The sequence below is a fragment of the Chiloscyllium plagiosum genome, unplaced genomic scaffold, assembly GCF_037043375.1.
Source record: "Chiloscyllium plagiosum isolate Xiang-an unplaced genomic scaffold, Cpla_swu_hap1 HiC_scaffold_9, whole genome shotgun sequence".
In the NCBI taxonomy this organism is placed as follows: domain Eukaryota; kingdom Metazoa; phylum Chordata; class Chondrichthyes; order Orectolobiformes; family Hemiscylliidae; genus Chiloscyllium; species Chiloscyllium plagiosum.
In genome coordinates this window covers 6,194,556-6,216,176 of record NW_028270147.1, presented here as the reverse complement: position 1 = coordinate 6,216,176, position 21,621 = coordinate 6,194,556, and the positions used below count along the sequence as shown (strand labels likewise).

At 42.6% G+C, this 21,621-nt stretch overlaps 1 protein-coding gene across 1 annotated transcript; it reads right to left on the bottom strand.

The window, feature by feature from the left end:
* Positions 1 to 1,660: 1,660 nt before the first annotated feature.
* On the bottom strand, positions 1,661 to 20,052 carry ctbs (chitobiase, di-N-acetyl-). The gene is made up of 6 exons (XM_087990375.1): positions 19,888 to 20,052; positions 11,603 to 11,811; positions 9,402 to 9,573; positions 9,215 to 9,312; positions 4,967 to 5,128; positions 1,661 to 2,421 (listed from the first exon to the last, which is right to left on the bottom strand). Exons 2-6 carry the CDS (start codon positions 11,723 to 11,725, stop codon positions 2,239 to 2,241), a joined length of 738 nt encoding a protein of 245 aa, XP_087846501.1. The 5' UTR covers positions 11,726 to 11,811; positions 19,888 to 20,052; the 3' UTR covers positions 1,661 to 2,238.
* Between the last annotated feature and the right edge of the window lie 1,569 nt (positions 20,053 to 21,621).

Genomic DNA, 21,621 nt, shown 5'->3' with positions numbered 1-21,621 from the left:
CCAGGAAATGGCTGATGAAATTCAACGTGAGCAAGTGTGAGGTCTTGCACTTTGGAAGAAAGAGTACAGGGACGGACTATTTTCTAAACGGAGAGAAAATTCATAAAGCCAAAGTACAAAGGGATCTGGGAACACTAATTCAGGATTCTAAGGGTTAACTTGCAGGTTGAGTCCATGATTAAGAAAGCGAATGTAATGTTGTCATTTATCTCAAGAGGGGGTGGAATATAAAAGCAGCGATGTGCTTCTGAGACTTTATAAAATTCTAGTTAGGCCCCATTTGGAATACGGTGTCCAAATTTGGGCCCCATGCCTCAGGAAGGACATACTGGCACTGGAGCGTGTCCAGCAGAGATTCACACAGATGATCCCTGGAGTGGTAGGCCTAACATACGATGAACAGCTGAGGATCTTGGGATTGTATTCATTAGAGTTTAGATGGTTGAGGGGAGATCTATTAGAAACTTACAGGATAATGCATGGCTTAGAAAGGGTGGACACAGCCTTAGAATTAGTGGGGGTCAATTTAGAACAGAAATGAGGAGACATTTCTTCAGCCAGAGAGTGGTAGACCTGTGGAATTCATTCCCACAGAGCGCAGTCGAGGCTGGGACATTAAATGTCTTCAAGGGAGAGACTGATCAATTCTTGATCTCGCAAGGAATTTAGGGCTACGGGGAGAGTGCAGGTAAGTTTATAAAGCTCTGGTTAGGCCCCATTTGGAGTACTGTGTCCAGTTTTGGTCCCCACACCTCAGGAAGGACATACTGGCACTGGAACGTGTCCAGCGGAGATTCACACGGATGATCCCTGGAATGACAGGTCTAACATATGAGGAACGGCTGAGGATACTGGGATTGTATTCGTTGGAGTTTAGAAGATTAAGGGGAGACTTAATAGAGACGTACAAAATAATACATGGCTTGGAAAAGGTGGATGCTAGGAAATTGTTTCAGTTAAACGAGGAGACTAGGACCCGTGGACACAGCCTTAGAATTAGAGGGGGTCATTTCAGAACAGAAATGCGGAGGCATTTCTTCAGCCAGAGAGTGGTGGGCCTGTGGAATTCATTGCCACGGAGTGCAGTGGAAGCCGGGACGCTAAATGTCTTCAAGGCCGAGATTGATAGATTCTTGTTGTCTCGAGGAATTAAGGGCTACGGGGAGAACGCTGGTAAGTGGAGCTGAAATGCGCATCAGCCATGATTGAATGGCGGAGTGGACTTGATGGGCCGAATGGCCTTACTTCCACTCCTATGTCTTATGGTCTTATGGTCTAAGTGGAGTTGAAATGACTAAAGGGCCTTACTTCACTGTCAACAGTAGATTCTTAACTCCAGATTTATTTTTATTGAATTCAAATTTCTGCCAGCTCCCATGGTGGGATTCAAACACAGGCATTAATAACACTGGGCCATCACCTCTCCTAAGTTACTGTGGTATAAATTGTTTACAGTTTTCCAGGGACAAGGGGAGTTTCTGTCTTTGCCGAAGCATTTTTCTTCTCTCTTCTGTATCTTTATTCAGATTTTACTTTGATCTTGCAACTTCCACACTGGAGTTGTACCCTTACTGAGATGGCTAGACCATTATCTGGAGTTACTTAAAATTGCATTTTAAATTCTCACACAGTTTCCAATCCCCTCAAGCACCACCACTAAAACTTTGAAAACAACATTTTATTTTGTAGAAAAGCTAAAGTATCTTTAAAGAACAGGAAATTATAAAATCACTTGGAAAGATTAAAAGTCAAATAGTTGCAGTGCCTTGCAATATTAATTGAAAATTAGTAAGAGCAAACATGACTTTGCCAAACTATTCAAACCTCAATGTAGATAATGAAAATTAAGTTAGGAAGCTCAAAACGATAACACTGACAAACATCAAAGATTGTGAAAAACAAACACAGCACACGTGTGTATGTTGTAATTCATTTCCAACCAACAGGAAAACCGAACTGTTCCCTAAGTATTTAGCAGGGGTTCAAAGTTTAACCTGTACTGTCAGTCTGATGGCTGACACAGTCTGTGCACTTTGTAAACAGTTTAAGATGTTGCAAAACACTTGTCTGCTTCTCATTGAATAGACATTTGTGAGAAACATTTCATACCTGCTCCATAGATCTGCATTAGGTCAATTTCTAATATTGGAATCAATGGTTCAATGCTTGCAATGTATAGTTGCAGTTGCTAAATAATTACATTTTGGAGTTTAAGAACAAAAGTCACTGAAGATTTGTTCAGAAAGGGTTCAGTGCATTCCACATTTCTTTAGTTTGTATTGCTGCTTTAGGATCATCATAGTTTAAGAGGTTTCCATTCCACATGCCTATTCCACGGAGATTCAGCTTTCTGATAATCGCTGCCTTAATTGAAATACTCTGTGGATCATCATACCAGACCTGATGGTATGTATCGTTAACCTGCCAAGAAAATCAGTGACAGATAAGAGCTAAAGTACAAATTATTCAATCGATTAGTTACTGTTAAATAAGACGACAGGTTTATCTGATTGTGTTAAATGCTTACAGCCAACATGTCCCAGCATAGCTGTACAGTTAATCCAAAAGACGATTGTCATAGTTTTATCGTGTTTAATATTGTCAATACAATGGAATGTCTGAGGTATGATCAAGCACAGAATTAAGTTGTATTTATGTAGCATTATTACAGTATCTCAGGGCATTTCAGTGAAGATTATCAAACTGCACAGGGACAAGCAACCAAAAGGACAAAGTAGTGGGTTTTAAAGGAACAGAAATGAAGACAGAAAGAGCAGAAGAGGTTTTGGAATGAAATTCTATCGCTTAGGAACTAGATAATTCAAGGTGTGTCCACCTTCGTTGAGCAATGAAAACTATACATGGACTGAAACCAGAATGGAGGATGGCAGAAATATCAAAGATAGAGAAGGGTGAAATCATGGAGGCTTCTAATGATAGTTATAATCTATATCATTATCACAATGGAAAATGGGAGGCTAGTCAGGAGGAAAAACAACTAATCAAACCTAAAGGATGTAAAAAGTTCCAATCCTAGTCTAGACTACAACATTTGTCAATGTTACACAAGACCAACTTCACTGCTCCCAATTACGATTATAACTTGTTCAGGGATCAATAACGTTAGTTGAGTGGATGACAATTGAAATTTAAAGTATTTATTGGCATACAAAGCCACATGATTCCATGGTTTTAATCCAACAGAATAACTTTCAATTTTTAATTAACTCTCTAACATATAGAATTAACAGGAAGTAAGCATGAACATTAACTACCGAACTGGGGTCAAACACACCACAAACCACACGTTAAAATGACAGATATCACCCAGACTAATCTCAGCAATATTCTCAGCAACCTCACCAGATTGCAGTGATTTTGGAAAGCCACAAAATCTGTCTTATTTCAAAAGAATTTTAACTAAGATGACCTCAACGATTATGTGCGTCAGAGTTGCTCAAGCTCTTCTGAGACCCTGAGGATCTCGAAACTGCATCCCAAAATCTAACCATCAACATAATCTCTCTCTGTTCTGAGCAGAAGACTGATCCTTGCCTTTCAGAAGTCCCAATGCAAGCTTCACTGCACAACTACTGATCCTGGGCTCTGATGAGCTCCAAACCCTGAGTCAAAAACTGCTGCTCAGCTGAGCTGCAACTCCCCATGGACACTGGGGTCACAGCCATACTTAGCAAGTGACCTCCTTCCACTCTTTCAGCCCCCAGAGGGTTTCTCTCACCCCCAAGGTGCATCCTAAGCTAGCACCATCACTTCAGGTGCCATATTTAAGGTACAACTAAAGACCATGTGGACTCTCATTCACACCACATCACAGGTCCACTGTTGTCATTTGGCAGGTGAATCGTCATTTCTGTACAACAATCAGAAAAGCATCAGACACACAGCATGCCAACTGACTGGGCTCCCTGCTGTGCCCTGCACTAGTCAATGCCAGCCTTCAGCTTTATGACAAAGTGCCACTGCCAAGGAATCAACAGCTGAATTCACTGTTGGCCAACATTGCCTTTACGATGTGTGCAGCTGCTCCATGTTCCTGTGTGATCACTGCACCGACTCCCAGTACAGGACTTTGCTGCCACACACTGACATCAGTCAGTGTTCAGAAAATTAGAGGAAAGGCTGTTATTGCCCCCCCCCACCCACCTCCCACCTTCACACCAAAGCCCTCAAAACAGACAAGCCTTCCTCACAATAGGCACAAGTGAGGGAGTGAGCAGACAATTTCAACCGCTTACGACATAGAAGAAGAGAATTTAAAGAAACAAAAGAACTGTGGATGCTGTAAATCAGAAACAACAAATGTCTGGAAAAGCTCAGCAGGTCTGGCAGCATCTGTGAAGAGAAATTAAAGTAAATGAGAAGAAAAATTAAAGGTAATGCTTCGAGTCCAGTGACCTTTCCTCAGAATTGATAGTAACTATGAAAATGTTGGTTTATATGCAGATGATGGGTGGGCAGCAAGGAAGGGTTACCTACTGGACCTGAAACGTTAATTCTGATTTTGTTTGACATATGCCACCAGACCTGCCTGCTGAGCTTTTCCAGCAATCTCTATTTTTGTTTCAGTGTAAAATAAAACAGGAGCTCTTCTGGTATTTTGCTAACTCCCACTGTTTTTTTGTCAGTTCTAGAATTACAACATCTTAACCCTGCAAACCCAGACAGACATTTTGAACTTTGCTCAATCCTATACTCAAACATTGAGTTAAGAAAGACACTGCTGGCACTCTGCCAAGGCTGATCTTTACTACATGAACAAAAAAGACAAAAAAAAACGAAAGTACACAGCATTTGCTGATACAAATATAGTGCTAATGTTTAAATCTGTTCCCTTTGCTTTTGCCCTTTAGCTGACACTGCCAGATCTGAATTTTTTTGTTTGTTTTTATTTCAGACTTTCAGGATGTGTGTTATTTAGCTTTTGTTTTACTGTGATCGGTATTACCTTGTAGATAAAATACGGGGCTTTCTGAACATCATCCCAAAACCTGCCAGTGATTGATCTGGGCAGCAAACGCATGAGATCTTTATATGGGACTTGAGGTCCAGCCAAATCACTGCAAGGTGCACCTCTGAAAGGAATGCTTCGGATTGTACACCGACCAGCCTGAAATATAGAAATAGGAGAAGAGTTTTCTTTAAACAGTACAATATTCACAATTCACCTATTTTCAAACCTACACTCGAAATTGTCAAAATTACTTTGGGAACTTCCCAAATGCAGGAATGGCATGACTGATCTCCAAAATAAGGTGGCTAGACAGTCCTGCACAATACGTTGCCTCACTGCTTAGCACTGCTGTCTTGCAACACCAGGGTCTGAGCAACTGTGAGGAGTTTGCACATTCTCCCCATGTCTGCATGGGTTTCCTCCTACTGTCCAAAAGTTGTGCAGGATAGGTGGATTGACCTTGCTAAATTTCAGTGTATAGGAATGCGTAGGTTAGGTGGATTAGCCATGAGAAATGCATGGCTACAGGGACAGCATGGGATGCTCTTTGGAGGGTCAGTGTGGACTAGCTGGGCTGAGTAGCCAGCTTCCATACTATCAGGATTCTATGACAATCAGGGAACATTAACCTTACACTTTAGGAAGGAGGGCACTAGTAACAATAAAATTAAAAATCACTTTAAATCAGGAAATTAGTGAAGAAGAATGGAGAAAAATACAACTTTAAATAAAAATCTGATCAATTATCTGAACAAGATCGAGGTCCTGTAAAAATGTTACCTGAACAGTTATCTGAACAAAATATTCCCCTCCCATCTCGTTTGGATAATCAAGGTTGTTTTGTAGATCTGATTGTGGTGGGATTCAGTTGATATGTTCAGACAGACAGAAATATCTTTGGCGGGGCAGCCTTAAGCAATGGGACCACAAGTCAAAATTAAAGCGAGGCAAATCAGCTGAGGGTGTGGGGGGTCCAAGAAAAAGCCCATCTCTCAAAACAAGCAGTATTTGAAAATATTGTCCCACAAAATCCCAAACACTATCCCACAAACTCCCCAAGGAAAATTTACAAACACGGAACGATAGAATTTATAAATGCCTTAAAACAAAAAAAACAGTTACAAACAGCCCAAACATAGTTCAAAGAGACCTGAAATGACAATGTAGAGATCTAGGGGTTACTGATACTGGAGAAGATCATACAGATAGGTGGAGGAAAGAGATTATGAGGGATTGATAAAAAGGCAAGAATTAAATTAGGATGCTGTTGACCCAAAAGCCAGGTGTAGGTTAGCAACCACAGGAGATGGATGAATGTGACTTGATGAGAGTTTGAAGGTATCTACAGTGAAGACAGGTCAAGGACCTGTTCATCTGTCAGTTTGTTATTTATCTTCATTAACTCCCTAGTCTTTCAATTAGCAAATGGCCTACTCCCATTTTTTACTACACCTTTAAGCCTAACTTTTCTGTTCAATTTAGCCATCTGTTTTCATACCCTAATCATTCTTATTATTCAAACTTGAAATGCTAATCTTACATTCACTGTTCTGTCCCTCAAAAGTGTAATCCAACACACAATCATCTTCTGATCACTACTATATAGGGGCACCTTCATAATAGAGATCATTTATTAATCCTGTCTAAATACTGGCTATCAGGTTCACAATAGTCAGTGGGGACAAGTAGATCAAACATAAAGGGAGTGACACGAATACGTAGAAAAAGAATAGCTTTTCAGGGTTCCAGACCCACTCCAGATTTCCCCCATTTCCTCCTTGCTCATTTACGAGTACTGGTTGGTTCAGGATTATGAGCTAAAACATGATCTGGCTGGCTCTGTCTGGGGATCAGCAGGGCTCACTCCTACACAGTCTTTGTGGAGTCAGTCCAGATTTCTCTACTGGGTACAATTGGTTACAGGGGAGGCACAAATCATCTTCAGGAGGGATGCTTTAAAGAAAGAAAAGATAAAAGTATCGTCCCTCACGACAAGATATGTCCCACAAATGCCATCGACTCTCTGGTGAGGAGCAATAAACCTGCTAATTGGAGGCATTAGAAAATACATTACATTCATAATTTTCATTAGGTTACCACCATCAACATGTCTTCATACAGCCCACACTGCTAATGGGTACAGAAAGATGGACCCTATTGGCTAGAAGAGATGGATTAACTTGACTTAAGGAGCCAAAGTCCAATAGCACCAAGTCAAAGAATGGGGCCTTTTACATAGCGAGCAGGCTGTAGCTACTCAGACTCTTCCTGGAGTCCGTTAGCTTGATGTGTGAATACCTGTCATTAATGGACAGTGCTCCACAGGAGGGTGCGCATGTGTGTGCCTGAGCCCATGCATGTGTCAGGTACCTGGAGCAACCAATGACCAGCAGCAGTCTGATTAAAACTCTGTCTCCTCAACAAATGACAAGCGCCAGTCAGGTTCATCATTCCAAGGAGAGTATGGCTGATTGTTTACTTTCCAATGCTTCTTGTCCCCAGCATTTTTTTTAAAAATAAAATTTTTTCTGAAAACAAAGGAGAGTGCAGATAGTGGATTTTTAAAATTTGTGTCTTCTCCCCTCAAGTCTGTGTTTAGGATGCCTCTGTCTTTTCCCAGTTCCATCCTTAACTGTTCCTCAAATGGACTGTGTCTGATCGGACACAAGCAGAAAGAACAGGAGAGCACATGCGAGAATGGTGTGTATCCACTTTGACTACAGTGCTGAGTGTTTTGGCCATTATAGTAGAAAGGTTGGAGCAGATACTTAAAACAGCAAGTTGAGACAGTAAACCTGAAAATCCACTAGATGGTGAAATGTCTAATCCCTGGAAGACCCATGGGCACTGAATTTCATGGCTGATGAACAATTTCATTGTAGATCAATCACAAAGGAATAGGAGGAATAGTTTACCATTGTTAGCTAAAGAGGATGGCACTTATAACTTCAGTATAAATCAATTTAGTATAATGCTGGAGATAGACATGATTGGAGAGATTCAAATGTATCTGAGCTTTCAGAACGATGAGCAAGATTTGGGAGATAACATACTTGACAGGAGAGAGAGTAGTTCAGTACAAAGGGTTATAGAACAAAGCCAAGTAACTGGATTTGAGAAAAATCAGTTCGGATCAAATGAAATGATGGAAAGGCTTCAGCAGTCAAATAGCTTACTCTAAAAGTGTAGGAGCAAATTATTGCAGATGCTGGAATCTGTACTGAAAAAAAAATGCTGGAGATCACAGTGCATCAGGCAGTATCTATACAGAGAAGCTAACGTTTCGAGTTGAGATGACGCAACATCAGAGCTGATTTGAAGTACTGAGGGGCGGGGATGTTGGAGTGCTGGGGTAGGAAGGTTGCTGATCGAGCCAATTAAGTGATTGGAATGCGAGAATGGCAGAACAATGGTGTGTCTAACTATCGGACTGCAAAGAACAAACAGTCCCACTGGGGTGGAGGGAAGGGGAAAGGACATGACGACAGAGAACGTAACAAGTAAAGCTGTCAGAAATGAAAGGAATGGGAGCAGGTTCACAATCTGAAGGTGCTGAACTCAACAGTAAGTCCAAAATGCTGGCAAGTGCCTAGACTGAAGATGAGATGTTGTTCCTCCAGTTCGCACTGTGATTCACTGGAACATTGCAGCATGCCAAGGACAGACACATGGGGCACAAGAGCAGGACACAAAGTCTTTTCTCCACCAGCACTCTATTCTCGCCACCGCCACCCTGGCCCAACTCCACTACCCAGTGTAGCATAAATGCTGCCTGGTCGAAGCTTTACTTCAGCTCTGGAGAGTCTTCTAGACTCTAAATGTTAGCTTGCTCTCTCTCCATGCATGCTGCTTGGCCCACTGTGATCTCCAGCATTTGCTGTTTTCAGTACTCTAAAACTGCAAAGTTTGAGAAAAGATCTAAGCAGCTCATGATTCATAACCTAGGATAAAAGCAGTTAATAAAAATTTGTCAGCAAAACAAAATTGAACAACATAAACGAAGTGAACCCAGAGTAAATACCAATGGTTCAAGTAAAATTGGTGAATGGAGGAGAGAGATTAAAAGTAAAACAAAAATTAACAGTCAGTGCACCTAACGTATCAGAGGGCTATGTTACAGATAAACTGACTTCTATGTATTTCACAAGAAATAAATACCTACTCATTTCTCCAAGCAAAACTATCAATGGAACTGTTTGCAAATAATTAGATTAACTGAAAGGCACTCAGACAAGACCTTACCTCAAGCAGCTGTAAGCAAGGATAGTCATAACCATACCATGGAACTCCCATCACGATTTTCACAGGAGGAATGCTGAGCTTGAGATAGTCTAAATAACCTAAATGGGTCAAATAAAAAGAGACATCCTTAGATTAACATAACACAGGGCAGGTCAAACCTGAAGTCAGACAGTTATACTGTACATACCCACTAACGTCTGGTCATATGGTGCATTTGCCTTTGCAATGCAATCGTCCCAAATCTGACTCTGCATATCATACGACATCACAAATATAAAGTCACAAGATGCTGCAATTGCTGCATAATCATAGCACCGGCCATCTACGCATCCTGGCTTCCAAGCCACGTCAAATGTGACCTAAGTGCCAATTTAAAAAGTAGTTAACTATTGTACGAGATATCAATAATGGATAGATATGGTTTTTCATAAACATTAACACAGTTCACACGTATGCATGGATTTAATCAGAATGAAAATCTCCAAGCATTCAGGATTTGATATCATGAGTGTGATAGCATCAGGGAAAGTAGTGACTCAGGATCATCAAATCTTAGGTTATCAAAATCTTAGCCAGGTTTAATGCCCAAAAGGTCACCTACATCTGTACAGTTTTAATCTCCTCTCCTAAGGCATCCAGTTGTGACAAACCATAGCAAATGGAAATGTAGTTGGTTGACAGGAAACAGAGTGATGGTGAGTACTTGTTTCTCAGACTACAGGAAGAAATACAGTAGTGTGCTCCCCTGGAATTAGTATTGCATTTTCAAAATCTAGGTTCTTTGTCTTGTCTATCTATGTCTGTTTCAAACCTGCAGATGAAATGAAACTTGGGTACTATGAACTGAGAAGGTAGTGATGGACCACACCGAGACAGATTGGTGGTGAAACTTAATGGAAAGAAGGTGAAATGAGTAACTTTTGCTGGAGGAGTGAGGAAAGAGAAAAAGAGAGTACTATCATGAAGCGAGCAAATGAACAGACAGACCAGCTAGTTTATTTTCTTGATTTGCCATTTGCAGCAGTTTGAGCTCCAGGTTATGGAACTTGGGCAGCAGCTCATATCACAATGCTGCACTTGTCCAGGTGAGCACTATGGTTACACATTTTCAGGGGTGACAACCCTGTGGTTTACGAGGATACAGGGAGAATGAGGGAATGGGTGACCAGACTGCCAAGCAAGAGGAGTCACAGCAAAGTCCAGGGCCCAAAGCTGACTCAGCAGCTCAGGGAGAGACTGGAAAAATGGAGCAGGGAAGACAGCCTTAAAATACAGGGCCATTGTGACAGGCTTGGAGACCTGAACAGTACCATGGACGGGAACTAAACAGAGTCAGGACCAATTTCCCATGGGAAGCTTTACTGCTATTACTGGGGAACTAACTCAACTCAGAAGGAGCATGGGAATCAGATGAGAACACAAGAGAAATGCTGAATATGCAGAATACCCTGGGGAGTCAGATGCTACTAGAGTAGCAAATAAGTTATCAGGTACATCCAGAGCAAGGAGGAAGTGAGAAAATCTAATTTCCTTTGGGTTACTTTGCATGTATGTGATAAGATTAGTGAACTACAGGCACAAATAGCTACAAACAAATATGACTGTGCGTTGAAACTAAAACAGATTCAAAAAAATGTGGCACTGGAAAAGCACAGGAGGTCAGGCAGCATCTGAGGAGCAAGAGAGTCGATGTTTCGGGTATAAGTCCTTCATCAGGAACGTGAGGGGCTTACACCCAAAACATTGGATCCTTGGATGCTGCCTGACTGGCCCTGCTTTTCCAGCACTGCACTTTTCTCTAGTATCTGCAATCCTCACTTTCTCCTAGTCTGTGAAACTGAAGCAGACCAATACTGGACATTCTATTACAATGGGAGCTGGTGACATGGCGGCAATGTAGGTCACTGAATTAGTATTCCAGAAACATCAGACTAACGTCTGAGAATCTGAATGTCCTGAAGCAGTTTGAATCAAATAATCAAAAAGTATGCAGTTAAATACTTGAAGGGAAACAATTTGTAGCTTTCTGGGAGCACACTGATCAGGACATGGAAGTGCTTTCTTTCAAACAATGAAATGAATGGCTGCCCTCTGCTCATCATTCCCAAACTTGTGGTGACACCATGGAAGCTGAGCTTCAATTCATTTGCCTAATACTGAATTATAACAGCTATATCACCAATTCTGCTTTATTTTCGTTCAAAACAGATGCAGCCTAAAACATTTAAGCTGAGTTACAGCCTACGCAGCTTTGTGACAAGCAAATTCACGATCAAAAAGCAGCTAGAAATTATTTGTACTCACCCAGAAAAAAAAAATCAATGTTTATTTACAATTATGCAGGAACTAAATTGTTTGCACAATTCAAATGAAATATTGCTGTGTTACCTGAGACCCTGGTATTTCACGATGGAAGATTTGTGTGGTTTCATTAACCAGTTGCGTTACAGCGTAATATCCTTCAGACATAAATTCAACAGCTTCCTCCAGATCCAAGTTAATCCCATCCATAAACTGCTGCTTTGCCAACTGTATTTGATCATTGATCCAATTTATTCGCTGGGTATGGTCTAATATGTTTTTAATTGGCACATCTCCTGGTGAAAAGCAAAGGAACAATCTACATTTATACAGCACCATTCACAGAACAATGTTCTCAAGCACTTTCTAGCTCTGGCTGGGAAGTATAATCAATGCTGTTTTCCAGCTTGCCCAGCGATGATCCCATGAGAAAGAAACAAGTGGTCAGTTTGGCATTGGAGGCATTGAGTGAGGGATAAAGGTCACCAAGGACACCACGAAACCTCAACGCTCTTCAAAGTGTACAAAGCGCTTTCTGCATTCACCAAAACAGCCATATTGACGCACCTGTGCGCCTCATCAGAATCACAGCACCCCCAATGCTGCAGAAGCCCCTCCTGTAAATTGCTGGATTCTGGATTAGTGGTACTGGAAAAGCACAGCATCCCTCTACACCTCCATTCGCCATGACCAGGGCCTCCAAGCCCTCCGTTTCTTCCTCTCCCAACGTCCCCAACAGTACCCTTCCACCGACACTCATTCGTATGGCCGAACTGGTCCTCACCCTTAATTTCTCCTTCGAATCCTCCCACTTCCTCCAGACCAAAGGGGTAGCCATGGGCACATGTATGGGCCCCAGCTATGCCTGTCTCTTTGTTGGCTACATAGAACAGTCCATCTTCCGTAATTACACCGGTACCACTCTCCACCTCTTCCTCCGCTACATTGATGACTGCATTGGTGCCACCTTGTGCTCCCGCGAGGAGGTTGAGCAATTCATCAACTTCAACACATTCCACCCTGACCTTAAATTTACCTGGACCATCTCTGACACCTCCCTCCCCTTCCTGGACCTCTCCATCTCCATTAATGACGACCGACTTGACACCGACATTTTTTTTTTTTTACAAACCCACCGTCTCCCACAGCTACCTGGATTACACCTCTTCCCACCCTACCTCCTGCAAAAATGCCATCCCGTATTCCCAATTCCTCTGCTTCCGCCGTATCTGCTCCCAGGAGGACCAGTTCCACCACAAAACACACCAGATGGCCTCCTTCTTTAAAGACCGCAATTTCTCTTCCCAGGTGGTTAAAGATGCCCTCCAATGCATCTCGTCCACATCCCACACCTCCGCCCTCAGACCCCACCCCTCCAACTGTAACAAGGACAGCTTCCATCCTGGTGTTCAGCTTCCATCCTACCAACCTTCGCATAAACCAAATCATCCGCTGACATTTCCGACCCCTCCAAACGGACCCCACCACCAGGGATATATTTCCCTCCCCATCCCTTTCTGCCTTCCACAAAGACCGTTCCCTCCGTGACTATCTGCTCAGGTCCACGTCCCCCCTACAACACCCTCCTGTCACGGCACCTTCCCCTGCCACCACAGGAATTGCAAAACCTGCGCCCACACCTCCTCCCTCACCTCCATCCAAGGCCCTAAAGGAGCCTTCCACATCCAAAGTTTTATCTGCACATCCACTAATATCATTTATTGTATCTTTTGCTCCCGATGCGGTCTCCTCTACATTGGGGAGACTGGACGCCTCCTAGCAGAGCGCTTTAGGGAACATCTCTGGGACACCTGCACTAATCGACCACACTGCCCTGTGGCCCAACATTTCAACTCCCCCTCCCACTCTGCCGAGGACATGCAGGTCCTGGGCCTCCTTCACCGCCGCTCCCTCACCACCCGACGCCTGGAGGAAGAACGCCTCATCTTCCGCCTCGGAACACTTCAACCCCAGGGCATCAATGTGGATTTCACCAGTTTCCTCATTTCCCCTTCCCCCACCTCACCCCAGTTCCAAACTTCCAGCTCAGCACTGTCCCCATGACTTGTCCTACCTGCCTATCTTCTTTTCCACCTATCTACTCCACCTTCCTCCCTGACCTATCACCTTCATCCCCTCCCCCACTCACCTATTGTACTCTGTTACTTTCTCCCCACCCCCACCCCCACCCTCCTCTCATTTATCTCTCCACCCTTCAGGCACTCTGCTTGTATTCCTGATGAAGGGATTTTGCCCAAAACATTAATTTTACTGCTCCTCGGATGCTGCCTGGACTGCTGTGCTTTTCCAGCACCACTAATCCAGAATCTGATTTCCAGCATCTTCAGTCATTGTTTTTACCTTGTAAATTGCTGGAGTAAACAAAATTTTCTGACCTAAAGAAACAGCAAGAGCAGCAACAAAAAACAATTAAAGAGGTGGATCGAGGGGCAATTTAATAAGGGAAGACACTGTGATGCAGAAGGTACAAGAAAGATTCTAGAGTTCAGTAGATTGAGAGCTTAAAGATCTGTGACTGACAGAAAAGGCAGCAAAATCTCAGTTGGGACAGAACCAGTACATGGGCTGGGCCAGGATCCTGGACACCAAGTCCAGTTTTCGCTAATCTTCATTTCGCTTTTTAATTCCTGACATGCTTCTTTGGAGTCAAGGAATAAAAAGAGATTGAATACTCACTCCAACACAACAGTGTCCTGTCATCTTTCCATTTAAAGCTGTGACCATACCTGGTCAACTTTAGACAGGAATTTGAACATAATATGGCCTGTAACTATACATCTCACACTGTTTAGGGTGGAGATCAGGACAAACTTCTTCACGTGAAGGATAGTGACCCTATAGAATTCTCTACCACAGAAGGCTGGGGAAGCCAAGGCACTGAATATATTCGAGAAAGAGACAGATACATTTCTAGATTTTAAATGCATCCAGGGTATGGGAGATGATGGAAATATGGTGTTGAGTAACCAGCCACAATCTTACTGAATGGCAGAGCAGACTCAAAGGGCTGAATGGCCTTCGCCTGCTCCTAGTTTCTACGTTACTGCCACTGGTGGTGACATACAGCAGAACTGCAGCTGCTCTGTGAATATTTCTAACTGCTAGTGTTCCTTCATAAGCAATTACTTTAATGAAATTTTTAAAATACCTTACAATAAGAATTAAATAGATCCATCTAATTTTATTTTGTATTTTGTAAACAGCTCTGTTAAAGATTTTTGCATTAAGTGGCCTCTAATCTGTCACAAAACAAGTTTGACCAGGTTCTTTTGTCTTGATGAAGAGTTTTCAATCATGTCAGTAAATTCGAAGTGTGTAAAATGGACATATAGCCTGCAAATTTAAAACTTCTCATCCCGATTTTTAAAAATTTCTCCAAGGCTTTGTGGGCGGCACGGTGGCACAGTGGTCAGCACTGCTGCCTCACAGCGCCAGAGACCCAGGTTCAATTCCCGACTCAGGCGACTGACTCTGTGGAGTTTGCACATTCTCCCCGTGTCTGCGTGGGTTTCCTCCGGGTGCTCCGGTTTCCTCCCACAGTCTCAAAGATGTGCGGGTCAGGTGAATTGGCCATGCTAAATTGCCCGTAGTGTTAGGTTAAAGGGATAAATGTAGGGGTATGGGTGGGTTGCGCTTCGGCGGGTCGGTGTGGACTTGTTGGGCCGAAGGGCCAGTTTCCACACTTTAAGTAATCTAATCTAATCTAATTAGCTTTACCCACTCTTTCTCCATTAACTCCAGCTCTCTTCAACCCTCTAATTCTGACCTCTTGTGCATCTGAGGTTCTCTTCACTGGTGGCTGTATCTTTAGTTGCCTGGGTCTTAAGCATTAGCACTCATTCTTAAGCACCTCTCACCTTTAAGTGGCTTTTTCAGCAAGCCTGTCTCTTGTCCTATTATTTCCTTGAGACAGATTGAGACTGAGTGACAATGACCAACAGATTCTTGACTGGTGCCAGGGGAAAAGGGCAGGAAAATTAGGGTGAGGAGCGTCGGATCAGCAATGATCCTATTGAATAGTGCAGCAGGCCCGAGGGGCAGAGCAGCCTCCTCCCATACCCATTTCTTCTATTCTACATACCTTATATGGCTCAGTCTCAAGTTTGCTTTGATTGCTGCTCTTATACAGTTTCACAAAAGTATATATTAAAACAGATGACAAATATATAAATTATGTACATTAGCACAAGTTGAAAAGTCAGTCCCTTATACTGAGAAAGAGAGTTGAGCTTTCAACAAGACTTTGAAAGAAGTGGGAGATGTTAAAACACTGCAGATAAATTACAATTTTGCTTCTTTTTCATGAACTTTCAGAAATAACAGAACTAATTAGCAAAAATCACACAAAACAATTTGAAAATGTAATAACTGCTCACATCTTTTGTTGATGGTCAGAAGTGAAAGGCAGACTGTTCACTTTTGGGAGTATGCACAATATATTCCTTTTAAAAATTGCTCACAAAACTTGAGCTTAAACTTTATTTGAAAAATGTACAAATAATGCAGAAATAATTTACCAGACCTTATCAATTGATTTGTATTATGGAAATGTGCAATATACATATTTTCTTCATTCATGGGATGTGGGCATTGCTAGCTAGTTCAGGATTTGTTTCCCCATCAATAACTGACCAAGAGAAGATGCTTTCTTGAGTAATTGTAATTCACAACAGCACTGTTGGCGTATCTAGATAAGGATAGGGCTTCAGGATTTTGAGCCAGTAACAGTGAAGAAATGGTGGTACAGTTCCAATGAGAACACAGAACATACAACTATACAGCACAATACAAGCCCTTCAGCCTTCGATGTTGTGCCGGCCTTTTATCTTATTTTAACACCAGACTAACCTACATACCCTTTATTGTACTATGTGCCTATTCAAGAGTCAGTTAAATGTCCCTGATGTATCTCACTCTACCACCACCACTGCTGGCAGTGCATTCTAAGCATTCACCATACCCTGAGTAAAGAACCTACCTCTGACATCTCCCCTAAACCTTGTTACAATTACCTTAAAACTATACCCCCTTATGATAAACACTTCCACCTGACTGTCCAATCTATGCCTCTCAACATCTTGTACACCTCTATCAAGTCATCTCTCATCCTTCTTCGCTCCAATGACAAAAACCCTAGCTCCCTCAATCTTTCTTCATAAGACATGCTCTCCAGTCCAGGCAGCATCCTGGTAAATCTCCTCTCCACCCTCTCTAAAGCTTCCACATCCTTCCTATAATGAGCACTGAACACAATATTCCAATGTGATCTAACCAGGACTTGATAGAGCTACAGCATAACCTTGCAGGTTGTAAACTCAATCCCCCTGCTAATGAAAACCAACATCATACACCTTCTTAACAACTCTATCAACTTAGGTGGCAACTTTGAGGGATCTATGGACATGGACCCCAAGATCCCTCTGTTTCTCCACACTGCCAAGAATCCTGTCTTTATCCCTGTATTCTGCATTCAAATTCAATCTTCCAAAATAAATCACTTCACACTTTTCCAAGTTGAACTCCATCTGTCACTTATCAGCCCAGTTCTGCATCCTGTCAATGGCTCATTGCATCCTACAATAGCTCTCCACACTATCCACAATTCCACCAAACTTTTGTGTCATTAGCAAACTAACCTACCCTTGCATTTCCTCATCCACGTCTTTTCTAAAAGTCACAAAGAACAGAGGCCCAAGAACAGATCGCCCAGCTCCAGGCTGAATACTTTCCATATACCACCACTCTGTCTTCTATAGGCCAGACAGACAGGTTTCCTTTATTGCATGCCTCCTTACTTTCTGAATGAACCTACCATGAGGAACATTATCAAATGCCTTATTAAAGTCCACACACTTCAATCAATCACACTGACTGCACTTTTGTCCTATCAAGTGCTTATCCCTCCTCACAGACTGTGTTTGCTCTATCTGGCTGTTCACTACCTACTCCATCATCTGATCCGTAGCTCTGGCTCCCACCCCCCTGCCAATATAGTTTAAAACCTCCCAAACAGCTCTAACAAACCTCCCGTCCAGGATATTGGTGCTCCTCCAGTTCAGGTTCCACCTTCCCCAGAAGGTATCTCAATGAGCCAAATATGTGAAGCCCTCTCTCCTGTCCATCTATACTCACCCATCTATACTCGCTCTCTGTTCTTTGTCTCATTAGTATATGGCACCGGTAGCAATCCTGAGATTACTACTCTGCTTGTCCTGATCCTAGCTTCCAACCTAACTCCCCATATTCTCTTTTCAGGCCTTCCTCCCTTTCCCGACCTATGTCCTTGCTACAGATGTGTACCACAACTTTTGGCTGCTCTCCCTCCCCCTCAAGAATCCTGTAGATTCAATCCAAGACATCCCTGACTCTGGCACCCAGGAGGGAACACATCATCTGTGAGTCTCACTCTTGATCACAGAATCTCCGATTTGATCACCCCAAGGTTATATTTCCTATCACTCTCCCTCTCCTATTCTCCCCCCTTCCCTTCTGAGCCACACAGCCAGAGACCCGGCCATAATGACTATCGAATGACAGTCCTCCCATCCTTTCACCCATTTCTTAATTTCAGAGTAAATCAGATTCTAGCTTTCATCCCATGTTGCTGGGGAGCTCAGAGGAATGCAAAGATGGATCACCCACCTGGAACTTCAACCGAAGGTTATTGGAAATGCTGCTGGCATACCCTTTGCATTAATGTCACTGAGGATGGATATATTTTTGGAGGCTACCCCGCTGTTTGCTGTTTAATTGTCCAATGGACAACTGTGTGTGGCAGGACTTTAGGAACTCAAGTTTATTTTGGGTAGACAGGAATATGAAGTCAAAGCCACAATCTGACCAGTTGTGGGCGATGGAGAGTAGGCACTAGGTGCCAAATGACCTACTCCTTCTCTTTACACGCGCATTTGTACCACTACCGACTAGTTCCCCAAGCCATACATCTTTCTGACCTGGAATGTCAAATCACTCTTCAGTCACTGTCACTGGGTTCAAGTCTTGATTATAATCTCCTGAACAGCACTGTAAGGTGCCAGTTCAGCCGCAACCTAAGGGCAATGAGCAATCAGCTAGAAATGTTGACCCATTCAGCAACATCCACATCCCATGATCAAAAGAAAAGCTTCTTATAGAATTCAGTTACCATTGTGACATCTACTTCCTGTTCTAATTTTGAACATTTCTTCACTGTTACTGGCTCAAAATTAGAACAGGAAGTAGATGTCACAATGGTAACTGAATTCTATAATTTAAAGCAATTTAAGCAGGTGGGAAGCATGTCAACTTGCTGCAATAATTAGAGGCAGCTTTCATCATAATAATATCAAACAACCTATATTGATATAGTACATTTAAATGACTGAAACATCCCCAAAATGTTTCACAAGAGGTGCCATTACCTAGGCCAGCTATTATTACCCATTCCCATTTGCCCATTGAACGGAGTGGCTTGCTGGGCATTTCAGACGGCAGAACACAGCAGGTCAGGCAGTATCCGAGAAGCAGGAAAAATCGACGTTTCAGGCAAAAGCCCTTCATTTTTCCTGACAAAAGGGCTTTTGCCCAAACCTTTGATTTTCCAGCTCCACGGATGCTGTCTGACCTGCTGTGCTTTTGCAGCACCACTCTAATCTTGACTCTGACCTCCAGCATTTGCAGTACTCACTTTCGTCCATTTCAGAGGGCAGTTAAGAGTCAACTACATTGCTGAGAGTCTGCAGTCACATGGATGCCAGACTTGGTAAGAATGATAGACTTCCTTTCCTAAAAAGGACATGAACAAACTTATGGGTTTTTGGTTTTAACAACAATCAGGGACAGTGGTTATAGCGTCACCATTATGCTAGCCTTTACTAAGCAAACTTCCCCAACACCCAGTGGTGCGCCAGATTATGAAAGTCCAGTGACATCACTGTGACACCACCTGGGAAACAAAAATGGAAAAACATTGATACAAAAGTAGAAAAACCCATTCTAAGGAAGGCATGATAACAAGATGCATATTGTAAGAGTTACCATAATGGATAGAATGGAAAATAGCTATCACTGGTTTTGTTGGGATTATTGAGGTGGTTTGACATCACAGGATCATAGAACATACAGTACAAAAGAGGCCCTTCAGTCCAGAGTCTGTCCTGCCAAATTTACACGAAGCTTACTCTCTACCACAAGGTCTGTAGCCTGGAATGTTATGACGTTTCAAATTCTCATCCAAGTATTCTTTTGACAGATAAAGGAATAAAACATAGGACATATGTACACAGCTTTGAATTTTATGTTCCTTTCTGCAGCTCTCAATAAGACTTCAATGCATTAAAGGACAATTTGTTTACTTAGAGAAACAAAGTTACCTTTCAGGACGACACGAATGTTATGTGCGTGAGCATGACATACAAGCTGAGGGTCATAAATTCCAAAGGCTGCAATAGTTGTGACCTTAGAAAAGTCATAATGGTGCCAATCTGTACCACCAACGTCAAAGACCAAGAGCTGAAACAGAAACCAACAATGTCAGCTATAGGAATGAGGGCATTGCTACATTTCAAGTAAAATAAATTTACTCCATCAAAACAATGGCTGAGAGCCCAGGAAGCTTTCAATACATAAGAAACAAACGAGAGGCAAAAGTAGAAATTGGGCTGCTCCAAATTGATGCAGAAAGGCTAGTGATGAAAATAAGGAAACAGGTGAAGAACTTAATAAATACTTTGTGTCAGTCTTCACAGTGGAAAACATGAGTAATATCCCAACAATTAAGGAGAGTCAAGGGGCAGAGTTGAGTATGGTAGCCATTACAAGAGAAGATGCTAGAAAAGCTAAAAGGTCTAAAAAATTTATAAATTTCCTGGCCTGATGTGCTACAACCTAGAGTTCTGAGGGTGATAACTGAAGAAATAGCGGAGGCGTTGGTTGTAATCTTTCAAAAATCACTGGAGTCAGGGAAAATCACAGATGATTGGAAAATCGCTGTTGTAACCCCCTTGTTCAAGAAAGGATCAAGACGAAACCTGGAAAATTATAGGCCGATTAGCCTAACCTTGGTTGTTGGTAAAAGTTTAGAATCCATCATTAAGGATGAGATTTCTACATTGTTGGAAGTGCAGGGACAGATTAGAACAAGTCAGCATGGATTTAGTAAGGGGAGCTGAAAATGTGTTGCTGGAAAAGCGCAGCAGGTCAGGCAGCATCTAGGGAACAGGAGAATCGATGTTTCGGGCATAAGCCCTTCTTCAGGATTCCTGAAGAAGGGCTTATGCCCGAAACGTCGATTCTCCTGTTCCCTGGATGCTGCCTGACCTGCTGCGCTTTTCCAGCAACACATTTTCAGCTCTGATCTCCAGCATCTGCAGAACTCACTTTCTCCTTTAGTAAGGGGAGGTCGTGCCTGACAAACCTGTTAGAATACTTTGAAGAGTTAACAATAGGTTAGACCAGGAAAACCCAGAAGATGTTATCTACCTAGACTTCCAAAAAGCCTTTGTTAAGGTGCCACACGGAAGGCTGCTGTGTAAGGCAAGGGCCCATGGTGTTCAAGGTGGGCCACTGGCATGGATTGAGGATTGGCTGTCTGACAGAAGGCGGTGAGTTGGGATAAAAGGTACTTTTTCGGAATGGCAGCTAGTGACAAATGGTGTCCCGCAGGGTTCAGTGTTGGGGCCGCAGCTGTTCACATTATACATTAATGGTCTAGGAGCAGGGATTAGGGGCATTCTGGCGAAGTTTGCCGATGATACGAAGTTAGGCAGACAGGCAGGTAGTTATGAGGTGGTGGGAAGGCTGCAGAAAGATTTAGACAGTTTAGGAAAGTGGTCCAAGAAATGGCTGATAAAACTCAATGTCAGCAAATGCGAGGTCTTGCACTTTGGAAAAAAGAATACAGGGTCGGACTATTTTCTAAACGGTGAGAAAATTCATAAAGCCAAAGTAAAAAAGGGATCTGGGAGTGCTAGTCTAAGGTTCTCTAATGGTTGACTTGCAGGCTCAGTCAGTGGTTCAGAAAGCAAATGTAATATTGTCATTTATCTCAAGAAGGTTCGAATGTAAAAGCAGCGTTGTGCTACTGAGACTTTATAAAGCTCTGGTTT

Coding starts and splice junctions, on each gene's coding strand:
- ctbs (XM_087990375.1), bottom strand. CDS start 11,725: ATGGATGGGATTAACTTGGATCTGGAGGAAGCTGTTGAATTTATGTCT. Junction 5,129..9,214: donor CTTGCTTACAGCTGCTTGAG/GTAAGGTCTTGT, acceptor TCTATATTTCAG/GCTGGTCGGTGTACAATCCG. Junction 2,422..4,966: donor CCCCGTATTTTATCTACAAG/GTAATACCGATC, acceptor TTTTCTTGGCAG/GTTAACGATACATACCATCA.